Here is a 13,798-nt window from a genome sequence, read left to right on the forward strand (position 1 = left end):
ATCTCTAGTCGAAAGCCCTCCTTGCAGCAAGGTCAGCTGTGAGGTCAGATCAGGTTGCTTGTGGTTTTATGTAGTCATATCTTGAAGATCCACATACAGAGACTCCAAAATCTCTTTGGGCAACCTGTTTGCCTGTCTGTCCTTGTGAGGAGAAAGCTTTTTCCTTCTATAGAGTCAGGTTCTCTCACTTCAAACTATGCCAGTTGCATCCTGTTCTTTGTCTTTGCACCACTGTGAAGGACCTGCCTTTGGCTTCTCAATAACCTCCTTGCAGGTGCTGTGATACTGTCCTTAGGTCCCCTTGAAGTTGTGTCATCTTCCAGCTGATAAAGCCCAAATCCTTTGGTATTTCCTCACAAGGCAGGCACTCCAACCACCTGACCATCTTTGTGGTGCTTCACTGAACTTGCCCCAGTTTGTCAGTCCAAAATTAGATGCGTTGTTCTGGATGCAGTCTAACAAGCACTGAGTAAGGAGAAATGATCACTTCATCTACTAACAGCCTAAGGTCCTGCTAAGAGAGTACAAGATGCTGTAGGCTGCCTCTGCTGATGGGCCCCACAGCTGGCTAATGTTTAACTTGCTACATCACTGGCAGATTTGTGTGAGTCATTGCTAAAGGTTTGTAAGTCATTATTGTGAATGCAAAACTTCTAAATGTATTCAAGGAGAGACTGGATAAGTACTTGAAAATTAGATCTCTTTGGGATTACTGTATAAACAAACCACATGAGGCTGAGTTAACTGATGAAAAGACTCATGGTCTGGATGCATACTTGAAGGAAATAGGCTTGGTCTACTCTTAGTTTTCCTTGGGTATCCACTTGGGACCAGCGCTGAAGACATGATAGCGAACTACCATGATCCTTGTCTGACCAATCATGTTGTTATAATGGAAATTAGGGTATTACTAAAATATTTTCAGAGTTGCAATCTGTTACATTTAAGCTGGTGTGCCTATGGTCATCTTGGGTCTGTTTTAGTCAGCAGCTAATTCCTAAATTCCTTATGAGATGATAAACATCCCCAACATGCCCAATGGCAAATTCAGATTTGAGAAAAAAACACAATCTTCCCAGTATCCCAGATTTAGAGAAATCTGTAGTTCAAGCATAAGCTGTCTTGGACCTTCTAGTAGTTCTAGGAACATTCCCATGCTCTCCTCCTTTTCCAATCTTTTTAATGCAGTGTAACTAATAAGAAGTAGCATACTGTCTGATCCGATTGTTGGTTGATGCACACATACTGGGAGGAAAGTGACTTGTATTAATTTGCTGTCGTTAAAAAGACAAACATAGAAAGCAGGCATGATCTGAATTGCTGCTTCCGCTTTGTGTTGCAGCTTTTATAGCTTCTCCTCCTTTTTGTACAGAAGCAGCTCCTTCATATTTTAAAGTGAGAAAGGAATTTCAGTTCCATGTCAAACAATGTCTGCTTTTTGTGATGAGTATGGTGTTCAGTTTCAGTCTCAGAGGGTTTGTCAAGGGAAGAGCGAGTATCCTGAAGGGAAAAAGAGATTCATGAGCTAGTTCATGAGCTTTGTATTTTCCATGGCTTTAAATTTTCTTTACTTTCGATAAATAAAAGGATGTTTCAGCAGTTGTATCATAGAAAGTATTAGGTTGGTCTGTCTTTCCTCCTAGGATGGATCCTGTGATGGAATGGCCACATGAGTCAGATGATGATGATTAGATCCTCTGTAACCTTTTTTTTTTTTTTTTGATCAAGCAAGTGTTTGTATACCTTTGAAACTCAGGATGTGGAAAACACAGCAATTGAGTTACAGAGATGTACAAGTGCCAGAGAGGATCTTTAGATGAAGGAGGAATAGGACTTTTCATGCTGATTGATGATACTCAGTTTTGACTAGGCTTCCATTTCTTGATGTGTGTGATTGAGTGAAAGTAACTGAAAAGATGTCCCTGATATTGCAGATTATTCGTATAATGTAAGAACACTGCTATATATGCTTGAAGGCAGGAGAAGTGTTGATGTCTAGCTTATTTTGGTTCCTGAGATCTCATTAATTCTTTTGTCTGAGAACTTTTTTATTTGGTGTGATGTGAAGTGGAATAAGAAGAGTAGTAAAATAAAGATTAGGATAACAATGTAATTGAAGTTTAGGATTGAGGGCAATAGGACGACAGTTTATAACTAGAGAAGGAAGAATAGCTGTTTTCAAGATTGATGGCTTGGTAAATATGGAAGGGCAGAAGGAACAGGACACTTCTCTCTTGGTCTTTTTTGAATTCTCCATTATATATTTATTTGATAATGGTAGCTGGTAATGCTATTATGCATCTCATGTAACTGTGGGACAAAGAAGCTATATTATTCTGAATGCAATGCATTTAGTGCACAACACCCATGGGAGTAACTTAAAAAAATAAAACTGCAGAAGCTGGAAACTGGAAACACCTGTTAGGTCATCTCTAGACAACACAGATGTTCCAGCACTCCTAGAGTTAACCCAGTTGAAATGATTTCAAGTACTGAAGAGTTAGCTAAATTTTCCATGCTCTTTAGGAGTATATTTCAAAACTAGGTAAAAACTTTACCTATTTTCATCACTATTGTTGTTCTTAGTGCCTATGGGCACTGTTTCATTTCTTTGACTGTCCTCATAATATTCTTTTCATTCTTTCACTCTTTTTACTACTAAGAAATTAATGGAAATTTGGAGTAGCACAGCATGGTTATTCTATTTGATGTGGCCGGAATGAGTTAGGTTGTAAAAACAACTGTCAGAAGCTTCTTTTTTTTTTTAATCAGCCAGTACACATTCTTTTGGCAGTGTACAGGTTTCAACTGATGTTTTATTGTCTACATTGTGATGTGATAAACTTTAGGGGTGCAATAAACAGACAAGTCATTTGAAAGTTGTGGTGCTCTTTTCTGCTCTGTGCAGTGTGTGTTGTTGGCTTTAACTCCCCCTTAGAACTGGTGGTCAAAGCATGGCTTGTTTTTCCTCAAGAGTGTAGCGAGATGCTACACATAAGATGCTGAACTGTCTGGCCAAGTTAAGACCCAAAGAGCTATGCCACACTTGTTTCTCTGACTGGAAACTGAGTGGCCAGATATGGAGTCTACCTTAAGCTGTGAACATATGGCAGAGACCTTAATTTTTGGGCCAGTAATCAGATCTATCTAATCAGATTTCAAGCAAAACCTCCAATCTATTTTATCAGAGTTTTCTATTAGAATAGAAATTGATCTTAGCAGCTCTTCCTTGTTGCCTTGTACATCTTCACTTGTGAAGGCAGAATAGCTCTTTATATACCATGTTTTTTGGAACTGCTTTTTTATTACATGACCAAATAATGATGCTTCCTGCTGCAGCAAATTTTGTCTTCGTACTGAGTTTCTGCAAATGTATGGCTGTTCTCTTCTCACTTGCTTTCATGCCAGTATTCTAACCTGCATTCCTTTACTAGTGCCTTTTCTGTTGATAGGGATAGTAAATGAACTGCCTAGTCCAGGAGCAATAAGATAAGGGTCACCATTACTTTTTCTTCTTTATGTAAATTTTGAAAAAGCTCTACCTTTTCTTATTGTGACTTTGTGGAAATTTTTGAATGTCTGTATAAACTATCAAGTCTCCATTATTTAATTATGCCTTTAGAGGGCTGGTGATATATGGGCTGCTAATTACAGGTGCTACCAAGGTTTCCTTCCTGATGTGAATTGGCTCTTGATTTTCTCATGTAACCTGTGGTCATGTCTAATGTGTTACTGATTCCATCCTTTGACAACACTGCTTCTTGAAAATTACCTAAATTTTAGTTTCCTGCAAAGAAAGAAGAGCAAAATGTCATCATCACAAATTTTCCTGTAGTTGAACTGATAGCTTCTTGTTAAATAGTAGAAGGTTATGATTATTTATAAACATGTTAGGACCTTTAGACTGACATATGAAATACCCCAAGAGACTCATCAGAACTACTGGACTAAGCAGAAAATATAGTAGGACCATAAAGTAGGCACAAAGTGGGAGGTGGGGAGGAAAGGCCAAGAAAAGCAAGCACTGGGTAAGGAAAATGCAGTAGGATTCTTTTCTTTGAATACTTGCGTTGATATTTGAATACTTGCATTTGAATTTTGACTTTAAAAATTGGTGTCTTCCGTTTCTCCTCTGAGGAGTGGTTTAGGAATGGTATTCCCCAATTGAGTGTATGGTATTCTATACCATCTACGTCATGCCCAAATCCTACACCTTCCAACTATATACATATATGCACAAGCACAGATATCATTTCCATAGTCATAGTCTGTCCCTCCAAGATGTCTATTGAGTTCATTTGATCCATGACTGTGGGTTCTATCCATCCTAGATGTGTTCCAGGGCAGGAGAGCTGATGTGCTGTTGGCTAGTTCCAGGCTGCATCAGGAGCTCACAACAGGTATATCTGCAGCAGTCCATACTCAGTGTTCATGATAGTTATGGCATACAGTGACAGTGTCAGTCAGCAACCAGTATTGTACAATTCAATATTACAGGCTGTTCTCACCCAAAAATCAAATCCCCTGTGTTTCCCTATCCCTCTACATTACCCACCAAGTGCACACAGGTCCTTGAGCAAAAACAATCCCATGGATGGGTTTGCCTTGGCTTGAGGCAGAACTAATCCAAACTGTCTTCCTTAACACACTTCTTGTATGTGCCACGGGGACTTTATCCCCTTCTATGGTACATAGAGGTTCTGATTGAGCAGGGCCAGCATGACTGGTAGAGTCTTTAGTGCCAACTAACCAGGTGGCCTTTGCTAAATGTAGATCCTAATGTTTGGAGGTCCCATGACCCACTGCTTTCAGTGTGGCTTTTAACAGTCCATTGTACCGTTCAATTTTCCCAGAGGCTGGTGCAGGATAGGGAATATGATATACCCACTCAATACCGTGCTCCCTGGCTCAGGTGTCTATGGGGCTACTTTTGACACAACTCCCATTTTACGACTCACTTCTTTCTGGGATGTCATGTCACTACAAGACTTGCTTTTCAAGGCCCAAGAGTTTCCTATGGTGGTTGTTCTTTCTCTCAACTCATGTACCTGTGCTGCTATGGGTTTCCATCCCACTTCCTCATGTCCTCTCCATGGTCATGCAGATAAAACCATACCTGACTGCTCCTTTTACCAAGCCACGCAACGCGGAAAGGAGCCCTTCCCCCATCTGCAGAAAATTACATGAGGTAGTATAGAATAACATCCAAATCCTAGCCATGCCACCTCTTGGCTACTGCAAAAATTAACCCCATCCTGGCCAAAACCAGGACAATACTTTAAGAATTCTATGTAAGAGAATAAAGACATAATAATTGAAGGAAAGACATATACCCTGTAACTTAGGTGGGAATTGATATCATTAAGTTTACATATCTCATGGTTTTTGGTGAATTACCACCACAATCAGGATATTTGTTTATACTGGGTCATGAGTGGCAGGGGGCTGCAGAGCACCCAGTGTGGGAGGAGGCCGTGAACTGCCATGTGCGATCTCAGCTAGCCCCAACATGGATGAAAACAACCCACAATGTGCCAGAACCTCAACCTGTTGAAGCAGCACGTAGTGCTGCTGCTTGGACACATTTAAAGAAGGGCAATAGCTATTGGGGACAGGAGACACAGAAGATGGCATGGGAGGGCTCATAGGAGAATGCACAAAGGGAGGAGGCACAGAACAAGGTTCAGGGAGAAGCATATGGAAGGGAACATTGATGGGGACATGCTGAAGACTCATTCAGTTGAAAGGAGGCACTCCGCGTTGCACAAGGCACGCCTCTGAGGGGTCTGCAGCCCAGGACAGAGACAATCCCAAAGGAACTGGGCCTGTGGGTAACCTGTGCCAGAGCAGGGACACCCCTGAGGTGCCTGGGGCCTGTGGGAAATACAGGAGTAGGAGCACTCTGAGGGGCTGTAGCTCATGGATAACAGATGCTGTAGCACAGAAAGTGGAAGGAAACCTTCTGCGCTACCTGTTGTCTCACTGCAGCACAGAGGGAGGGGAAGTGAGGAAGAGGGAGGAGAGCTGGTGACTTGCAGCTGAGCTTGTGGGAGGAAGGAACTTTCCCTAAGTGTTTAATTGTTTGTTGTCCTTGCTCCCCAATGCCTGAAGCAGTAATTAAACATTTGTGTTAATTGTCAGTAAAACCAATTTAGTGAGATTACCCCAGTTGAGATTGTTTTGCCCATGACAATATCACAAAGAGATGTGGCATTCTGGTAATGAATTTTGGTGTTAAGTAATTATTGTAGCTTTTGAATTGGCCTGGGTTCCTCATAATTTTCATCTTAAAGGTACTTTTTGGTTGTAAAAATATGAACTTAACATCTACACTATATTCAACTTGTACTTATGTGCTGATGCAGAGTTGCTGCAGTTAACCCTTCAATGTATAAACGTAATAACTACCGAATGTTGCAATTTCCTGGCCACAGCTACAACTGTGCTGAGGCAAAACAGGCTGTTGATGGCTTAGTAGATGCAAATAGAGAATTTGCAATTGAATATTTAATTTGGGGAAATTCACAGGATCCCTAGGGCACAGAAGTTATAATTTGTGCAGATGTGACAGACTTGTTTTTTACTACTTTGCTGGATTAGTTTAAGGCAGGATAAAGCTACTGCAATTGTACTATGTTGATTGAAGAATACTCTTCCTTAAAATAGGTTTTTGAAGACTTTAGGTGATGATGAGAAAACAGTGATAACTGGGTTAAAATGACAGTTGATGGTGCCAGCTTCAATTAGGTGTTTCTTAGCACAGCTCACTTTTAGACTTTTTTTGCTGTGGCTTATAACCTTGGTTATAACTTTTCTGTTAGGAGTTTTCCTTGAGGCATCTTTGCTTCAAACTATTGTGTCTTGACTGAATAATCTAAGCTTTATCCATGAATATAGCTAGCAAATACATAATTTACCTAAGCTAGATATGCAGGCAGCATTGTCATATATGTTGCAACATGTCCACCTTTGATGTTTAAATCTCTAAACACCAAAGATGTAAGTTATAGCTACAAGTTATGTAATTTCTGGAAGAAATCAATTGCCACTCTGTCACACTAAGTTTTATGAGTTTATAAGTTTTGTATATCCTAAGTGTGTTATGGTGTCCTAGTAACTTAAATCTGTAGAGAGTGCTCCCTCACTATATGTATCTTTAGTTCTCTGACTCCCAATGATGACCAGATTCTGCATGCAACATCGCAGTAGAGTAGGTGGAAATATTCTGCTTTCATTTGTTTTTACATGTTGGTACAGTAAATCTGACCCAGCGCACTGTGAGATGTAAGATTGCTCACACAACTGACTGGGGAAATAACTTTGTGTGCTTGTATCCTTGATTTTATTTTTTTTCTTCTTTTTTTTTTCACAGTATAGGTTGAACTTAGCGTTATACAGTTGAAGTGGTGAAACACTGTAACAATAACACAATGAAATTAATCCCTCAGATTTTTCTCTTGTCAGAGCATAGTTAGTGTTGTATTTATTAAAGGAGTTACATAACTAAACCTTGAACAATGAGGAAAAACTAAATATAAAGTGGCTGCTCTCTGTCTTGAATAGAAAGTGTCTTGGAAAAAATATGTGTTCTTGTCTAATAAAGTGGTCTGTAACAAAGCTTAGGTATAATGAGAAGATCAACAGACTTTCATTTCACCAGCTTTTTTTGTAATCAGAGTTCTTTGGTTAATTATTCTACAATTCTCTGCAACACCACAAAGTAAGAATAGTTGTGGTTGGTGCAGTCAAATAGATGTATTTAAGTCAGCATGTTTGTGTTGTAGGGTTTGTCTTTTTAGTTGTTTTTTCTTTTTATGTGATTACAATATGGTTGTAACTCTTAATACTTCTTCTTCCACTTTTACTTGATGTTTGCACCTTGTGTTTTCAGACTGGATTGACTATTTTGTTCATAATTTGGGGAAAAAATGATACTGGCAAAATGTTAATGTGCATCTCTTTCCAAACGTGGCAATGGGTATCCTGTACATCATCAAAAAGATGGTGAAGGGAAGGGAGATTGATATATCCAACAAATTGTGCATTCAACTACACACAGATAAAGCAAGTGGCCCATCTGTCATTATGCAGATATTTCTGACCTGGACAATAAGGAAACAACTGCTGGCCACCAGGCTTCTGCTAACAGGTCTGTTTGGGTAGTGCTGCTCTTGTGGTTGCATGGTTGGATATTAGGAAGAAATTTTTTACAGACAGACTAATCAGACATTGGAATGGGCTGCCCAGGGAGGTGGCGCATTCACCATCCCTGGAGGTTTTTAAGATGAGGCTGGATGTGGCGCTTAGTGCCATGGTCTAGTAACCACAGCGGTGTTGGATCAAGGGTTGGACTTGATGATCTCGGAGGTCTTTTCTAACCCGGTTCATTCTATGGTTCTGTGATCTGAATTATCTTTGTTTCAAGAACTCAGTGCCTTGCCAGAATGTATGACTGCAAAGCCCATCACAATGAAAAGTAAAGTTGGACAGTCTGTGGGCCAGCTGAACTCCAGCGATGAGTTGACATTCCCAGTTGAACCAGAGCACTACATGTTCTTCAAGAAGCAGTATGTAGAGCCATCTCACTGAAAACTGAAATAAGATCCAACAGAGGTAGATTATGCTGATACTGCTCCTTCACTTAGGAACCTTTGGTACCTCAGTACCAAAGTACTGAATATCTTCAGATTAGGCTTAGAAGCAAAAATCTGTGCTCTGTGAGGAGAAAATAAGATCTGTTAAAGTTTCATAAAAGACCTATGAGGACATGATTGGTTCTAATTGGCTCTCATTGGAGGACTGACATGGTCTACCTGCAGCCAAATGGCTCTTTGAGAGACAAAGAAGTAATTTGTCTTCATAAATAGTGAAGAACTCTCCTCCAAGCTTGTTTTTGCTGCTGAAGGGCCTGAAACCAGTACAAAGAAAAGGAGGATAACTTGCAATTCAAGTGACAGTAATTTTGAAAAGTGGGGTTTAATCTGTGAAGTCATCAACAATGAGTAAATCTTGTTTTGCTTAACATTTTGCTGTGCCTAGTTTTGGTCTGTAATGCAAATACACATGGAAGTTATAGAACAAACTGATAAACTGAAGGAGTATATTTGTAGCATAGTTTTAGGGGGCTGTTGGTATACCTGTGCACAGGGGGAAGACATAGATAATTCACTACCTGGTCATCTCCAACTGTCTAACCATGAGGTTACAGATACAGTTGGGGATTTGTTTAAACAAACAAACAAAGCCCCTTTCTATACATCTTGCAATAGTCATGAACCCTGTATCTGGAGTTCAAAGGTCAATGAGGAGATTGAGTTCAGCCTGTAAAATTAATCTTTCTGAAACTGAAATATGTGCACAGTTCCAGAATGCCAATGTGTTCTTTTGTTAGTTCTGGATTATGAGTGAAATTTCCTGTCTAACCCTGATTTCGGATACATTTGTCTGAATTTTCTGAAGGCATTTTCTGTTGGATACGCACAGGCCTGGAAGGAAGGAAACATAATTCATTTTTCACTCTGTTATTGAGTCAGCCGTTCACAAATCATTTTAGTCCTGTGTGGCTGAGTTTCTGATGTCTGCTTTGGTAATGAGTTCTGAGATGTCCAGAGGAAGCCTCTTTAGCAAGGGGGAAGTGTATCAATTATTTCTACTAATGTGTAGCATTTATTTGGAATTCAGATCATAAAGAGCTGTAGTGAAGCTGCAGCTTTGTAGGCAAGTGTAGAAGTTACCCATATATGATCCCTGTTTCTGTATCTAACTACATTTACTCTGCTCATAACTGCTTGATACATGCTTCTGGTTGGTGTGGTGGGAAAAAAAATCATCAGTTGTATTTTCACTCAGATTAGATATGTACCCAGTAATTGCCTATACTTTCTACCGATATGTCATCCTTGTTGCAGTAATGGAAGCTGGTTATTTTTGCTTACTATTATGTAACCATTGTAATAGTGCTCAGAAAATGAGGTTCAGTAAGTGGCTGAAGCATTGAGAAATGTTGTTCCTGGTCTGCTTGTAGATTTGGGTCTAGGACAGGAATTTCAGTTATATTTTCCAAGAAGCTCAGGGGCTAATTTTATAACTGCTGAGTTATAAAATCTTGCTCCTAACTTGGAATGTTGAGTACAAGTCAGAATGTGAACTCCAAATGCTTTTGCTTCTCAGCTTCCTTGTCTGCAACAACAATTCCTCACTTGCGTGTCTGTCTTCCTCAGCTCAGATGGCCCTCATGAATGTGGGAGGACAGTGTTCAGCTTGGGAGAGGTTTGGTGTTGTCCTTAAAAACAAGGGAAAGGAACAAATTCCCAGGCTCACTGTAAAGACAAACAGTGCTGGAAATATGTGAATTAAATATCCAAAAATCTTAGGAAGTGTTGAGAAAAGGATAGGCTTCTACTATGTGTGAATAGTCTTCAGCTGAAGGCAAGTTCAACCTCAAGGAGAACTGCCGAATATTTCCTTTAAATCCCCTTATAAGGTTGAATCCTATGCATTTGAAACAGAAGGGGCTTGTTGTTTTCCACCCCCCTGAAAGGCAGCGTTCTATCCAGCATTGTCTGGGATATTAGCACTAATGAAATAATTCATTCTTGATAAACCATCTTGATAAGTTTGGATAAACTCTTAATTGATCTTTATCTAAAATGTTACTTGTCTTTATTTAGGAACTAATAATGTACTTCATCAGGCCTGCCAGCAGGAGGCATTAATTTCACCCCTGTAACTAAGGAAGGCATGTGCTTACTTGAATTGTTCCTCGTGGAAGTCAAAGCATTACCACCAGAGTTGGCAAATAAGTAACTAATACATTTTTCTTTGGTTTTGTATTTTTTAGCTGGTGCCACATATATATTTGGGAAGAGTGGAGGTCTCATCCTGTACACCTGGCCAGCTAATGATAGACCAAGCACGAGGACAGACCGTCTTGCTGTGGGCTTCAGCACGACAGTGAAGGATGGCATCCTTGTTCGGATTGACAGTGCCCCTGGGCTTGGTGATTTTCTACAGCTGCACATAGTGAGTATAGATAGGCCCATGTCTATGCCAGACCTGGGTTTCTGTTACCTGCATTTGAAGAAAACTTACTCTAAAATAACGTGTCATATTCTGTTCTTTCTATGTCTTCAGCACTTGTCAAATTAAACTGCCTTTAGTAGTTCTTTAGGGTTTTGTAGAATTACCAACTGGGATGCACAGGGAACCAAGTCTTGATGCCAGAAGAAATTGGAGAGGGAAGAAACAAACAAAACCATACTCAAAAGCCTTAGGTGATTCAATAGCAGTAGGTTTTCTTTAAAAATTGAAGAAATGTTTTGCATCAGTGTTAATCTACTGTGGCATATGCACAGTCCTGAATACAGCTGAATTTATGGTGAAGTACTACTATTCTTGGAAGGCAAAGAATAAAAGGGAGTGATAGGGTGTTGTTTTTTCCACACTAAGAAAGTTAAGTGAGAACTGAACAGATCCTCAAGCTGATATAGCTGATGCTTGCTTTAGCAGGGTAGTTGAAAAGAATAAGAATTTGATGTTAGTGCAACATGGCTTTGCAAAAAGAAAATAGACTTTCTTGTGAGAGCTTGAGTGAAGGTGGCTTTAGAGAGAGTTAAATTATTTGAGAAAATAAGAACACTAGAACTGGAAACTTTTGGAGTTTGTTACTTTACATGATGCTTTTGGAGGAGAAGCTTTGTCTTGCTTTGAAAAATAGCTAAGAGGTTTACTAGAGGTAGAAGTGAGTCATGTGACTCGATGTTCGCGTATTTCCCATGTTTTATGCATTAATTCATAGTGCAAAGGGGCCATTTACAAGTTTTGAATGAGCTGGGGAGTTGTTAACATTTCATGGAACCTTGAAGGTATAAGTAAACAGGAGGAATGCCAGGGGCCAAAACAGACCAAATGTGAATGACAAAGGGCCTTATTCTGCTGCTGGAGTTTGCCGTGTTGAATTGTGTTGAAGCACTGGGTATATTGTTCTGAAACAACCAGAAACAAGGGTCAGGGCTAGTAGTTATTGCCAGCATTTTAAGTGGTTTTATTTTGAATCCTGTTGTAAAATTCAGATTCATTGGAATGGGTTAGCATATGGCCTTGAGCCATTAGGCTGTCACCAATTCTGGTTTCTATCTTTTGTGATATATTCAAATATTTAGTTTGTGTTTTGTACTAGAATGAAAATGAGATCGAATCCTGGTGTATTTTTTATAAGAAAACCACTTTTTCCAGCTTCCTTAAAAGCAGAACAAAACGAACCCCAGAAGAGTTGGTAAAAGTGAACAGCGCTAAACATAATTGGTTGGAATTCTGTGACTCACATTAAGCAAAAGTGACTGGATATGTCTGAGCAAGACAATGTATATTCTTCAGATGTTATAATACAACATGTGTAAAATGCTGTCAATTAACTGGAGAACAGTATTCCTGGCATGTGAGGAGAGGTGCAGAGATATAAATTTGTTAAGGTCTTAGAAAAAGTCTGAGATGGGATCGTGTTGCCTAGTGGGATATTACAGAGAAAATGAAAGTCAGGCTCTTCTTTGTGGTAGTCAGTGAAAGGAAGAGAGGAAACAGACACAAGTACCAAAAAAGAAATTTTAATCCTGCATGAAGATAAGAACTTGCAAAAGGAGACTTTTCAGCATTAATGATGAAGGCACAGAGTTTTTCTCTATATCTTGGTCTCAAATGTCTACTGTTCTCTATCCCTAAGTGAACATTGTAATAAGTGATTTTCAATAAAAATTATAACAAATTTTGCTGAATAGACTGAAACAAACAAATTGAACCTGAGATGTAAGCATTCATAAAAAAAAAACCAACAAAATTGCTTTCTCTTTCCTATCAGTTTTGGAAGTTTTTCTGCTTCCTCCCCACGTATTTTTTTCAAACTACTCTGCATGGCACAGTGCTAGTTTCATATTATTTCAGATACCTAAACAAAATCTACTGATTGTGGTTGATATTAATTCTAAAAGTTCTGTTGAATGCCTCCTTTGTAGTTTGGCAAATTTTATACCTGAAGGTGTTCACTAGTGGTAAATCTAGAACTAGTTTGGGTATAATTTCTCTTGTTCTTTTGTGGCTAGGATGGATTAGGATTATTTGCCAGTCAGTCATGAGGAACAAAGGCATGCTCCTGTGCTCTTCTGAGTATGGTATCAGTTCATCATATATATCAGTAACTCTACCTACCTGTTCATATAAAGAATGTGGTCTGAGACTCACGCTGCTACATGCAATAGAAAAGTTGCGTAGAAACTTTTTAAGTGTTATTGACTTCTTGAATGTCTGTAAGACTTTATCTCTGGTTTATTGTTCAACGTTGTAGAAGTGAGCTTACATCAGGATTATTTTGGAAAAAGTTGAAATCTGAAATTAAAGGTACATCTTTAAGTGAGACTTAAAATGCAAAACCTTTTAGGACCTCTTACTTAGCAAATTGCATGCAAGCTTTCCACGAGATCAAGATCTTTTGTAACTGACTCAAAACTACCACAGGCTTTGTGCTGTCTTCAGGGACTCTGTCTATCTTTCTTTCTTCAAAGCCTTCCATTAGGTGATTGTCACTTGTCATGAGAAACAAAGCAGCATGGATCAAATTATAATACAAATATGGGATAAATAGATTTGTAAATCCGAGGTATTAAGCAGATTAAATTGATAATAAAAAAAAGGTTTTAAAACCAAATACTTAAACCACAACGCAAATTATAGCAGAAAGAGCAAATAGGTATTAAAACAGGAAGTATAATTTTAGTATAATTTATTATATGTATATTTAGCAATTTGA

General features: G+C 39.0%; 1 protein-coding gene across 27 annotated transcripts in view; it reads left to right on the forward strand.

Moving 5' to 3' along the window:
- The window catches only part of NRXN3 (neurexin 3), a 1,019,488-nt gene that overhangs the window by 749,319 nt on the left and 256,371 nt on the right, over positions 1–13,798 (forward strand). For all 27 annotated transcript variants that reach the window (XM_027672731.1, XM_027672716.1, XM_027672707.1 and 24 more), the window contains one exon: positions 10,841–11,022. In XM_027672731.1, coding sequence (XP_027528532.1) covers positions 10,841–11,022 — 182 coding nt within the window. The remainder of the gene's footprint in view (positions 1–10,840; positions 11,023–13,798) is intronic.

The sequence above is a fragment of the Neopelma chrysocephalum genome, unplaced genomic scaffold (assembly GCF_003984885.1).
Source record: "Neopelma chrysocephalum unplaced genomic scaffold, ASM398488v2 Primary Assembly neopelma1_24, whole genome shotgun sequence".
NCBI classification, from domain to species: domain Eukaryota; kingdom Metazoa; phylum Chordata; class Aves; order Passeriformes; family Pipridae; genus Neopelma; species Neopelma chrysocephalum.